This window comes from Oxyura jamaicensis, assembly GCF_011077185.1.
Source record: "Oxyura jamaicensis isolate SHBP4307 breed ruddy duck chromosome 5 unlocalized genomic scaffold, BPBGC_Ojam_1.0 oxy5_random_OJ106507, whole genome shotgun sequence".
Classification (NCBI taxonomy): domain Eukaryota; kingdom Metazoa; phylum Chordata; class Aves; order Anseriformes; family Anatidae; genus Oxyura; species Oxyura jamaicensis.
Genome location: NW_023303962.1, coordinates 1 through 12,866, shown reverse-complemented (window position 1 = coordinate 12,866; position 12,866 = coordinate 1). Strand labels below are relative to the sequence as shown.

Genomic DNA, 12,866 nt, shown 5'->3' with positions numbered 1-12,866 from the left:
GCATGAAGAGCCAGGGTCGTTTGGGGTGAGCAGGGGCTGATCTGGAGAGTCACTGAAGCATCGGCCAAGGGAGATTCACACAGTGGCTTCACGCAGGTGCAGGTGCAGTGCTAAAAGAGATTTTTTTCCTTGCTCCAACTCCAGCAGAACAGCTTTCATGGGGAGAGGGAGCTTTTGTTTTAGGGAGGCAATGATCTCCAGGCACCTCTTTTCTGCCCCTCACCCTGTTTTCTCAGCTCCGCTCAGCCCTTTACCACGTTCACCAGCTCTCACTTCTCCTTTCCCCTTGTTAATTCAACCTCCCCCCAAGAGGAGGAACCACCCGGCAGCTGCACCCCCGACTGCCTCATTTCCCCAGCTCCCTCCTCAGCAGCGAGACGTCCGCCGTGGGCCCCCACCAGCTCAGCCATGGCCTGGGTGCTGAGGGTGGTCGTCCTCACCTGGGCGCTGGCAGCTGTGAGTAGAGGGGCCGAGCTGTCCCAGGAGCTGTTGCCCTCTTCAGGGCTTCAGGACTGCAAGAAGAACTTGAAGGTCCCGAGTCTGGAAGTCCTCCCTGGTGGGGGCTGGGATAACCTGAGGAATTTGGATATGGGCAGAGTCATCAACCTGGGCTACTCGCTGTGCAAGACCACTGAAGACGGGTCCTACATCATCCCAGATGAGATCTTCACCATCCCTCGCAAGCACAGCAACCTGGACATCAACTCTGAGATCATCGAGTCCTGGAGGAATTACCAAAGCATCACCTCTTCCTCCATCAACCTGGAGCTGTCCCTCTTCTCCGCCATCAACGGCAAGTTCTCTTACGACTTCCACCAGACCAAGACCCACCAAGTACAGGACCAGGCTTTCACCACCCGAGTACAAGTCAGGAACCTGGTTTACACCGTCAAGATTGACCCAGGAGCAGGTCTGGACAAGAGCTTCAAGAAGCAGCTGATGGTGATTGCCAGCCACCTGGAGAACAACCAGACACGGATGGCTGATTTTCTGTCTGAAGTGCTGGTGCTCAACTACGGCACCCACACCATCACCTCTGTGGATGCTGGAGCCAGCTTGGTCCAGGAAGATCAGATCAAAACAACCTTCCTGAAGGATAGCTGGGCCATGAAGAATGCCATCACGGCCTCGGCCGGCATAGCCTTCCACAGCATCATCAATATGAAAGCCGAAGGCTCCCAGGACACCAGCTCCTCCTTCACCAAGCAGTACCTGGAGAACCGTACCAACTCCAGGGTGGAGAGTGTTGGTGGGAGCCCCTTTTACCCAGGCATCACCCTCAAGACGTGGCAGGAGGGGATTAGCAACCAGCTGGTGGCCATCGACCGCTCGGGGCTGCCCCTGTACTTCTTCATCAGCCCCAGCACCCTGCCAGAGCTGCCCACCCCCACGGTGAAGAAGCTGGCCAAGCGAGTGGAGGCGGCCATCCGCCGCTACTACACCTTCAACACCTACCCCGGCTGCACCGATGCCACCTCACCCAACTTCAACTTCCACGCCAATGCTGACGATGGCTCCTGCGAGGGGACCATGACCAACTTCACCTTCGGGGGAGTCTTCCAAGAGTGTACCGGGCTTTCCGGCCCTGACACTGGTGCTCTGTGCCACGCGCTGGAGCAGAAGAACCCCCTCACGGGGGATTTCTCCTGCCCCACTGCCTACACACCGGTGCTGCTGGGCATGCAGGAGCGGGAGGAAGGCCACAGCCACCTGGAGTGCCACAACAAGTGCACCCTGGTCATCTTCTGCCACCGCGTGTGCCAGGATGTCTTCTGGCTCTCCCGGGTTCAATTCAGAGCCTACTGGTGTGCTGCGACGGGCACGGTGCCCCAGGACTCAGGCTACCTCTTCGGGGGGCTGTTCAGCAGCCACAGTGCCAACCCCCTCACTGGCGCCCAGTCCTGCCCCTCGGGGTACTTCCAGCTGAAGCTCTTCGACGACCTCAGGGTGTGCGTGAGCCAGGATTACGAGAGCAGCATCCAGTACGCCGTGCCCTTTGGGGGCTTCTTCAGCTGCCAGGCGGGGAACCCCCTGGGGGGGCAGCACCACGGCACCGCCGAAGACCCCTACACCAAGCGCTGCCCCGCGGGCTTCAGCCAGCACTTGGCGCTGATCAGCGACAGCTGCCAGGTGGATTACTGCGTCCAGGCCGGCGTCTTCACGGGGGGCTCGCTGCCCCCCGCTCGCCTGCCGCCCTTCACCCGCCCCCCCGCCAACCTGCCAGCCACCGACACCGTGCTGGTGAGCAGCGGGGATGGGGAGAGCGCCTGGGTGAGGGACGAGCAGAGCCACGTGTGGCGGCCGGCACAGCCCGCCGAGATCCAGCACGCAGCCGAGATGGTGAGGGGCCGGCGGCTGACGGGGGGCGAGGTGGCTGGCGTGACCGCGGCGGTGGTCGTGGGGCTGGCCACCCTCCTGGCCATGGTCAGCTACGGCCGCTGGAGGTACAGGATGAGGGGGTACCGGGCAATGGGGGAAGGGGACAGCCTGCCCGTGGGGAGCCCGGAGGACAGCGCTGTGGTGAGCGTGGGTGACGGGTACCAGCAAGAGACAGAGGGGCTCACGGCATGAGCATCCCTCGGGTCCCGGTGCTGGGCAATGCTTTGAGCCCCCGGTCTAGGCAAAGCCCCCCCTGCTCCTCAGCCCCTATCCCCACAGAGGCCCCAGGGCTTCCCCCAGCTCCAGCCTTGAGCACTGCCTCTCTCCCCGCTCCAGACTCCCTGACTGACTTCTGACGCCACCTCCTGGGGCTGTCCCATCACCCTGACCCACCACCATACGCCCCTGCACGTTCCCTCTCCCAGGCAGCCGTCGCTTGAGAACTAAACAACCCCATACCTCATCACAGGCCATGCCTCCTCTCTGCCCCCAGAGACAGAAAAGGGGAACCAGGGCCCTGCAACCAGCCCCTGAAGCCCGTGGGGTGCCAAAGGACAACGAAATCCCAGGCTGCCCCCACAGAGCCAGGGGAAGCCATGCGACACCCCCTGCCTGACCCACTGGGACACCAGCAAGTCTCGGCTCCATTGCAGAGAGTTCCTGCGTGTAAAAGCACGGGCTCGGGGTGCACGCAGTGCCCGACCCCTTGGACCACCCCCCATTCCCCCACAGAGCCCCCCCAGCTGTTTTTGACACCCAGGGCCAGCACCGATAGCATTAGCAATGCTCGGACTGCTGGGGAAGGAGGGAGCAAAGGGACTCCCCCCCCCATCTCCATGTATATCTAGCGTGGTAGATATACACACACGTCGAGAGGCACGGATCAGTTTTATTTCGGCCAGCAACTAATTGCATAGGCAACACGGCATTAAAAAATAAAAGGAACAAGTGATGTTGTTAAAAGGCTGCGTCATGGTAGAGCCGGCAACCCGGGCACGGTGGGAGGGCGGGGGGGTCCCTTCCTCTCTGAGATCACAGGAAGGTTTTGCATAGCTCCAGCTGGGGTTTTCTGCAGCAGGGGAATCCCGGGGCACAGGCCAGGAGTAATCACACTGCTGCAGAGCTGCCCAGAAGGGGGTTTCCCAGGGGAAGAGATTTTTCTCCCTTGAGGTAGACGTCTGGCCACGGGTGGCTGCGGGACGAGAGGCGCCTGGCCCTCCCCGTGGGTGTCCCCTCACTCGCCTGGCCACACAGACGACGGACAGAAGACAACAGAGAGTCCAGGCCGCGCAGGGACAGCGAGCATCCTCCGCCGTCCGCTTTTATTGATCCCCTGCGGGGTGGCCGGCTGGCGGCGACGGGCCCGCAGATGGGGGGAAAGAGGAGAAACAGAGATGACAACAGAATGACGCACATCAGGACAGACCCCGCACCGCCAGCCTCCGGGACAGAGGGCAAACTGACCCCAAGGAAACGCAGGAGGGGGTCGAGAAAGGGGGCTAAACAAAAAGGGACTACGAGGACCTAACCCCACAAGGGGCAGCTTGGGCAGCCGCAGCGCTGCCCCTGCCTGGCTCGCTGAAATGGGGTCTCTCTCACGGGGTGGGGGCCAGGAGAAGCGGGCACGGAGCAATGGGGAGGATTTCCCCAATGAAGCCCCCCAGACACTGGGACCCCTGCCCCATACGTGGCTCTAAGAGGCCCTGTCAAGTCCCCGGGGCTGGTGGGGACCACAAGATGCCATGCAAACCCCCCTCCCCGCCACCGCCCTACCTCCCCCCCACACATCAACCCCTTCAGCCCCAAAATCACTGTGCCAACCCACTGCCAGCCACCCTGTCCTCCCCCCACCAGCCATGTCCCCCCAGCCCCCCAAAAAACTTCACTGGGGACCCTCGAGTCTTGGAACCCTGCTGGGATACAGCAAGGAAGGGATAGGGTCCCACAGAGACCCCCGCTGGGGGGCACCGACTCGTTTTAGGGCCACCCCCACCCTTCACGAGCACCACCAGGCTCAGCCCCAGGCCCACATCGCGTCCTCCCAGCCGCCAGGCTGCCACCCCAAAAACCACCAGCCCTATATGTACATATATACGACAAACCCCCAAAACACGAGGTATATAAAATTCGACACGGGGACGCCCCCATACAAACAGTTCAAGGAACCCACTACCGTGGGGGGGGGGAGAGATACTGCCCCCCACACTCGGCTTTCTACCACCCTTCAGCCCCTTCCCAGCACAGGGGCAGCCCAGACGAGGGGACCCCACAGGACACAGCTCAGACACAGCCAAGAGGAGAGGGGATATGGGGCGGGGGGGGTCTGGTTAAGTTGGACCAGGGCCCCCCCTCCAACCTCTGTGGACAGAGACCACTCAGGAGGTACCAGACGGGACAAACAAACAAACGGGTAAGGGACGAGGCAGGGCCAGAGCGAGAGGGACCCCATAGCCCCTGCTCCCACCCCACAGCCCCTGCTCCCACCCCTTCCACCCAGCACCAGGATGGGGTCCCAACCCCAGGTGGGTGCCGGGGGGGGAGGATCAGGGACCCAGGCGAGAGGGGAGAGGTCTGGCCTGCCCACGGCGACCCCCAGCTCCCCAGGACAGCACACAACAGCGGCTAGCTGGCACGGATGGCCAGGCCCGCTGAACCCCCGTGGCTCAGAGCACCAACCGGCTCTGCCAGCAGGGAAGGGACGTCCCAAAAGACGTTCTCCCACAGGAGATGCCCCTGCTTGAGGGCGCGCTGCCTTATCCGCAGGGGGGGCGGTGGGCAGCCCTCCCCACGGCGGTCTCAGTCCTTCTCCTGGGCCAGGCTCTCCTCCGTGATGCCCTGGGCCGCCAGCTCAGCCAAGACATTGTCCAGGTAGTTGATGTCAGGGTAACCGTGGCCGGTGAGGTTGGAGCCAAACTCCGTCTTGTGGTGGATCTCGTTCCATATCACCGTGTCTGACTCGCCCGTGGTGCTCGAGGTCCCGATGGCAAAAATCAAGCGCCGGTCCCAGGCCACCAGCAGCAACTTCAGTACCTGGGGAGGGGGGGGATGAGGCAGGCAGCAAGGAGAACTTGGGGCTGCAGGCAAGACCCACGTTCGCTCAGGGCGTCCTTATCACCCAGGTAAGCCCAAGCCAACCTCCATCTGGATTTGGCTGTGTAAGTCAAGCCTGCTTCTCCCCATGCCCCAAAGGGCTGTTCCCTCTCCCCCTCGATACACCCTTGAGGACACTTTCGCCAGCTCAAGCCACCCCGGTGAGCCCCTCTCACCTTCCTGCCCTTCTCGCTGTCAGGCAGGTAACAGTGCCGGGGGAAGCCGCGGGCAGTGAAGCTCTTCCCTGGGTTCGGATGCTCTGGTCCCTGCAGCGTGAAGGGGGGAGAGAAATTTAAAAATGAATCAATGTAGGTCTCAGAAGCATGCCCTGGGTGCAAGGCAATACTCCGACAGCAGCGCTAAAAACCATCGTGTCCCCCTGCCACCAAGCAGACGGGGTCAACAATTTGCAGGGCGTTACCCCCATTTCCCACAGCACGCTCACAGACAAGCGGCTCCACCACCACGCTTCCCCAGGGGCCGCACCTGCACCCCCGGGGGGATGTTGTAGATGATGCGGATGGTTTTGCAGTCCGAGTGGCCGGGCAGCGCGTGAGGGATGATGTGATACTCCATCTTCCCCGGGGGCTGCGTCCCCGTCTTCACCCCGTAGATGGTTTTGCAGGTCGGACACTGCAGGCTGCCATCCTGAGGGGAGGAAAGGAGTGGAAAACAGTGAAACCAGCTCTCCCCAGCACCACCCAGAACAACACTGAGCACCCGTTTTCATCACAAACATTCAGACATTTCAAAAACACCCCGGCAGCGGTGGGGGAGGGCTGGGAGAATTTACAGCCCAGCTTTAACAACAGACCTGAGGTCTGAATTTCTCTTCCTCATCAGTTTTGCAGTCCTCGCTGCTTTCCCTACCTCTAGTTTTTGTTTTAGTTTGACGGAGAGAGAAGGCATAATTAAAAAAAAACAACTCTAAGCGACGTGAAACCTTTTCCAGGGAATGCCAAACAAAACAGCCATTTGCAGAGGGCTCAGACGAGCCCACCTGCAGCTGGAGAAGCAGGGCGCTGTGCATCTCTGCTCAAACCCACACGAACCGAAGTTCACTGCTACCAACCCTGGGAGAGAAGGCAAGGACATCGACCACGGTGAGAAACAAAATACCCACGCAAACCTCGCTTCTGAATCAGCGCTTCCAGCAAAGTGCTGATGAAAAATTAACTCTGTGCCAAGGCAGGGGGGTAAGAGCCCTCAGCACCTTCCCAACAAGAAGTGTTTATTTTGGGACGTGGCTACGGTGTGCACCACGGCCCCGATGCACCCACCACAGCACAGGGGTCTTGGAATTGGGGGATCTGCCCCCCTCCCAGGCTGCAGCCTCGTACCTTGTTGCCGTTGTTGTACATGGCCACCAGGCAGTGGAGGTGGAAGATGTGGCCACATTTCGCCAGCTTCCCCACCAGGTCGGGCTTGATGGCGGGCTGGGGCCCCTTGTAGCCGGAGGGTGCCGAGAGGCGCTCCATGCAGATGGTGCAGTCCTGCGGGGATGGGGAGAAGGGTCAGACGGACAGACGGACGGGCAGACAGACCTCGCTGAGCCGGCGGTGCCAGGACATGAGGCCAATGCCCTCGGCGGGTGCCTCTGGATCACCCTCCCCACCCTGGGGAGGGCAGGGAACCCATGCCACTTGTCCCCAAAGACTCGTCCCTCATAAAAATGCCCCCTGGACACCCCACACAGACCCCGGGACAGCCCCTGCTGCTCGCACCTCGTCGGGCGGATGCCGCACCTTCTGCAGGTATTTCTTCAGCACCTCCTCGGGGGTTTTACCTGCGGGAGAAGTCAGAGGGCCTGGAGTGAGGTGCCAGAGAAACCCCCCGCAGGGGACCGAAGGGGAAAGGGGCCAAGCGTGTCTCACCCTTCTTGGCCTGCTTCTTGGTGGTCTTGCGGCAGGTGTGGGAGATGCCGGGGATGGACTGGATCTCGCTTTTGCTGACAGGCGGCGGGTGCAGCACCAGCTTGGGCGGCCGCGTCAGGCAGACGGGCAGCCCCGCCGCGCTCATCAGGATGCCTGTGATGCCTGCGCAGGGGAAAGGGGGGGAACAGCACTAAGCAACAAGACCCCAAACCTCCAGAATCCCCCTAGAAACCTCCCCAGCAAGCACCCAACAGCCCCCACGGCCCCATCCTCACCTGCCAGCGCGGGGTTCACGGGGCTGGAGCCGTTGAGGTTCTTCACGGGGACGGTGGGGACCCTGCGGAGAGTCCACGGAGGGCGCGTCAGGGCCCGCAGACGGCGTCCCCATTCCTCGTCCCTCACCCCCCGAGCCGGGCCCGGCACCAGACAATAGTTGCCTGAGCAACTGAGCAGGCCCTGGCTGGAAATAGAGAATCCCCCATGGGGGGCAATGTGCCCCCCCGGCCCCGCCGCTGCCTTTTCTCCGGCTCTTTAGAAACCCGGCCTGCGTCTCCGAACTATTCACGGCCCCTTTTTGTCGCTGCTTGCCAGGCTGTTGTGGTGTTTTTTTTTTCCCCTCCTTTCTCCTACAGCCACGCAGCCGTGGCTGCTTCCCCCCCCTCCTTCCCCAAGGCTTCTCTTCCATGGGAAAGTTTCCTGGTGGGTCAGGAGTAGGGAGGGAAGGGGGGACAGGGAGGGAGAGGAAAGGGGCCAGGCTGTGACAGAAGGCTGACGGCAGGGCCAGACAAAGGGGGAAAAAACAGGCTCATTAAATGATCCCAACCCCCCCAGGACTAAAAAAAAAAAAGTGTCTTCTGTAGGCCGGGGGCCTGGCAGGACCCCTTCTCAAGGAGCCCTGAATGCCTTTTCTCTGGTATTTCTGCTGCCCCCCACCCGGCCCCGGCCCCTCATTAGGATGCAGCGCTGCGCTCCAGCAGGCGCGCGGTGCTGGGGGAGAGCGGTGGGCTTGGCAGCACCAGGCCAGCAGTTGGGCTCCGTGATCCCGGAGGCCTTTTCCAGCCTGAATTATCCTACCCACCCCGCGCAGGGCGCTCGGGTGCCCCAAGCAAGACCCCTCTGCCCACGGGACACCTCCCGTTCAGGCACAGGGATGCAGGACAATGTCACAGAAGAACGCCCTGCTCTCCCCGCAGCTACCCCCGGCGGGACTCACCCGGAGGCGATGAGCACCCGGGACTGGGCGATGGCCAGGCGCTGCAGGTGGCTGCGGTTCAGGGTGCCGAGCCCGGGGCGCGACGCCTTGCCGCTGCCAGCACCGGGGCCGGGGGGGCTGGCGGCGGAGATGACGGAGCTCAGCGCCGGTGTGCTGGCCGCCTGCTGCCGGCCCCCCTGGGAGGCCAGCACCTTCAGCGAGCCACGTGCCGCGGCCGTACCGTCGGCTGCCTTGGCCCCTGGGGCTGGTGCGGGGGCTTTGGGGGCAGCGGGGGGCGCGGGGGGGGCTTTGCGAGGCTGCAGGGTGGCAGCCCCGAGGCCGCCCGCAGACACGGCGGCTTTGACGCTCATGACCAGGAGGCACTGGGGGCAGGCGCAGGTGGGTGCCGGGGGGGCGGCGGCTGCCCCCGGGCTGGCCGGCCACGACTGTGACTTGGGCAGGGTGCCCGAGACCAGCGGGTAGACCATGTCGAGGCGTCGGCGGACACGGCGCTTGCGCTGGGTCTGCCGGTTGATCTGGCCCATGGTGGCGAAGTCAATGACGTAGCAGAAGCCGATGGTGCTAAGGTCCACCCAGGGGTGCTGCTTCTCGTAGGCGCGCTGGATGGTGATGCCCACGTCCATGTCGTAGGGCGTCCAGGAGCCGCTGTCGTTCTCCCACTCCCACACGACGCCCTTGCCCGGTGCTGACGACGGGTCGTAGTAGCTGCGCCGCACCGGGCGGATGGTGCCTGCCGGGGGGGTGACACAGATGCTATCAGGCTCCGAAAAGCAGGCAGGGAGCGCCACGAAACCACCCCAACCTGCCCTGCTGGTGCTGCTCCGTGTGGGGACGGGACAGCTTTCTGGCGGGGCTGCTGTCCCCACCCTGCCACGGGACCGGCCTGCCTCAGTTTCCCCAGGCGCAGGTTGGCAGAGGCACAGCCTCGATGGGGACACATACCCACAAGCTTAGCAGCAAAACTTGCTCCAGGAGGCTCCCTTAGAAGCTGGGTGAAATTAGGCATGCCCCAGACTCCTGAGGGGCACGACATGGCCCCGTCTGCCTCTCAGCTCTGGGCCAGTGGAGGGAAATAAGAAATTTCAGAGCCAAGAGGCAGCGCTGAGCCCCACAGCATGGCACCTGCGCCCAGAGTGGCGATGTGCACCAGCAGGGGAGAGGGGCTCAGGGCAGCCCCCTCGTCTGCAGGCGTAGGAATGTCCTGCAACGAGAACCCAGCCAGCAGCACGAGGAAAATCCCCGCAAGGTTGAGTAAAGGAGCTGGAGCAGGGCTCTGTGCCTCAGCCCCTGCTGCTCCATCAGCAAGTGCAGGAGTGGGGCAGGAGAGCGAAGCACTTGGCAGCCTCCGCTTACTCTCGCTAGGTGTTTCCTTTCCCACTGCACTAAGTCAGCGAGGACACGTTCAAAGCAAGGATGCCAATATCGGGAGCTCCTACAAGGGAAAAGCCTTCCTCCCCGGGTCGTTTCACAGCAGCACAGGGGCAGGCTGGACGTGGCTGTGCCCAGCCTTGGTGTCCTGTCCCGGGCACGCCTCTGGCTCGCCCCTGCCCCAGGGTTGTTTGGTTAATACAGCAGGTGAGCTCATGAACATCACTGCCCCCATGCCAGTGGAGTCATGACACCCTTCTGCAAAATCCCATCGCTTGCCCCCATAGGAACGAGAAAGCTCTAGGAGCAGAAATCATGAGCCCGGTTCCCCAGCTTTACACCACGAGGCGGTGAGCCCGCGGCACCCTGGCACCGGGGTGAACCGCGAGCATTCCTGCACTGCTCTTCCCCCTAAATCCCGCAGGAATTTCAGTCCCTTTTAACCCCCAGCCCTCCACTGGAAATGCCCACTACCGCCAGTCCCCACGCATGCCCAGGTCCCCTGGAAAAAAAAAAAAGGGGGCTAAAAATAAGCAAAACGGGCCACCTGTCCCACCCTGCCAAGGGGCACCCGGGGGAGAAAAGCTGCCGGCCCCGCTGGCACAAAGGAGGGCCGGAGGGGAGCAGGGCCTCGCTGCACAGCGGTGATTTATCCTAATCCGGTGCGAGCGATGGCATGCGGCATCTGGCGGTCCCTCCCCGGCCACCGTGTGGGAAAACCGCGCGGCCCCCCCAGCCCAGCGCAGGGCCGCCAGCCTCCCATTCAGCGGGGGAAGAAAGGGGACAATAGCTATTCAGGGCCTGCCAGGGTCACGACCCCCCCCAAATCAGAGCTGTTTAATGACCCAAAATACCAACATTCCCGGCAACCCGGAGGGAAGCAGAACAATCCCCCTTTCAGGCCTCCTCCCCCCAGGCGACAATAGTCCTCAGACGGATGGCGCTGAAAGCTGTCCCCGGGCAGCAAAGGTCCCTTGTCCCCATGACCACGGTCCCCACCAGCCCCCAGAGCAGGCTGTCCACCGCCCAGGGACAAGGGACATTGCCAGCCCCCCCTCCTGCTATTATTATGTGGGTGCCTGGGGAGGGAAGGGGCCCAAACCCCTGTGACAGCCACCCCCAAAAAACCTGCGCCCCTAATTTCATGCACCTTGTGCTCGTCCCTGATTATTTCCTAACACCTCTCTGTGCTCCCCACCCTGGGGACAGCCGTGCCTGCTTGTGTCCCCCCCAGACCCACCTCTGCCCCACCTGCCCGTGCCCCCACCCCAGGCACCCCCACATGGCACGCCGTGCCCCGGGGCAGGATTTGTCCCCCCAGCACCACGCAGGACCCGGCTGAGGGGAAGCAGGGCCAGAGGAAGGGTCTGCAGGGGGTGGGCAAGATCCTGGCAGCACAAGGGTGGCTGGCTCGGCACTGGGGGGGAAAGGCAGCAGGTTGCAACAGGGAGGAGGAGCAGAGGAGGCCGGGAAGCACGACCCAGCAAAGGGCTACAGGCGTGCAGGTGGGACCAGGCAGCACCCAGGGACCGGGTGGGATGGCGTAACGCCGGTCAGCAGCGGACAAGCCCGGGCATCACCAGGCCAGCAGGCAGCAGGGCCAGCAGCACGGAGCCGGGCAGCGCGAAGCAGAGCTGTGTAATTCTAGGTCAGGCAGGGCAGGGTGGTGCAACGCAAATCCAGAGCTCAGCATGATGCAATAGGGGGCCCAGCAATGCAACCCCCCGATCGGGCAGCGCGACGCAGCACAGCACCCAGGAGTGCAGCAGGGCAATGGCAGGGTGGGCGAAGGGATGTAACGCAGAAGAAGGCGGCACAAAGCAATATGGGACTTAGAAAGGCAGCACAGTACAGCAGAGCTCCAGATTGGGGCCTGACAACACGGCGCAAAGCAATTCCAGGTCAGGGAACGCAGCACCTGGCAGCAAAGCACCACCCGATGCAAGCCGACACTAAGCAGCGGGACGTAAAACAGCGACAGGAAAACGCAGGGCGATTCCAGATCGGTCGGGCCGGGCAGGGAAGCACCTGGCTGAGCGGGGCAGCCGAGAGCTGGCTTTACAGATGCAGGCAGCTCGGTGCGGGAGGGCCTGGGCAGGACCGGGCAGCGCTGGATGGGAGCCGGCAGCACGGCGCAGCGCGATGCGGTGCGGCTGCAGGCGTGAGCACAAAGCAGGGCGAGACCGGGCAGGGCTGGAAGGGCCTGAGTGACATCGTGCGGTGCAAAGGGAGAGTGGGGCGTAGAGGGCGGTGCTGGGGGTGCCAAGCAGTGCAAGAAGAGGCAGGACCAGCCCGAGTAGCCCAGTGCAGTGGGGGCCGGGCAGTGCCAAGCAATGCAAAGCAAGGTGATGCCAGCCCGGGGAGGACCAGGCAGGTGCTCGCAGTGCAAAGCAATGCCGAGCAGGTCAACGCCAGCCCAGGGAGCCCAGCGGCACGGTGCGGCCGGGCGGTGCGGCCCCTCACCAGGGTGCAAGGAGCGGGGCCGGTGCGTCCCGGGCTCACTCACCGGTGTCCTGGCGGAACTGGTGCATGGACTGCAGGTCGATGATGTAGGGCGCCAGGCGGCTGTCGGCCTGGCCCAGCACCACGCTGCCTCCCGCCCGCGGCCCGGCGCGGGCCACCGCCTCGATGTGGTGGCTGACGGCCGGGCTGTAGGGCCGCCACCGCCCGTGCTCGTTGAGCCATTCCCACACCACCACGGCCGAAGCGAGCAGCATCGCTACCTCGAGCTGCCTCAGCCCCCTTCACCACCTCCTCCACCTCCTCCTCCCGCTCCCCGCCGCAGACGACCCACCGCCGCTGCAACCCGCCCCGCCGGCTCCCGCATGCTCCGCGGGGCTGCCCGCCCGCCTGCCCCCGCCCCGGGGCCGTCCGCCGAGGGGGCGCGGAGGGGAAGGCCGCGGCTCAGCGCCGGGCCGGAGCGCAGCGCAGCGCCTCTCCCC

At 63.5% G+C, this 12,866-nt stretch overlaps 2 protein-coding genes across 2 annotated transcripts; one reads left to right on the top strand and one right to left on the bottom strand.

Annotated features, from left to right (window-relative positions):
* The first annotated feature begins 311 nt into the window (after window positions 1-311).
* LOC118157398 (macrophage-expressed gene 1 protein-like) lies at window positions 312-3,315 on the top strand. Its single transcript, XM_035311706.1, has one exon. The coding sequence runs from the start codon at window positions 409-411 to the stop codon at window positions 2,569-2,571; it is 2,163 nt and encodes a 720-aa protein (XP_035167597.1). The 5' UTR covers window positions 312-408; the 3' UTR covers window positions 2,572-3,315.
* LOC118157399 (E3 ubiquitin-protein ligase DTX4-like) lies at window positions 3,251-12,781 on the bottom strand. The gene is made up of 9 exons (XM_035311707.1): window positions 12,431-12,781; window positions 8,557-9,286; window positions 7,619-7,680; window positions 7,344-7,505; window positions 7,194-7,255; window positions 6,810-6,962; window positions 5,956-6,117; window positions 5,646-5,735; window positions 3,251-5,409 (listed from the first exon to the last, which is right to left on the bottom strand). The coding sequence occupies exons 1-9, from the start codon at window positions 12,639-12,641 to the stop codon at window positions 5,176-5,178; spliced, it is 1,866 nt and encodes a 621-aa protein (XP_035167598.1). The 5' UTR covers window positions 12,642-12,781; the 3' UTR covers window positions 3,251-5,175.
* Between the last annotated feature and the right edge of the window lie 85 nt (window positions 12,782-12,866).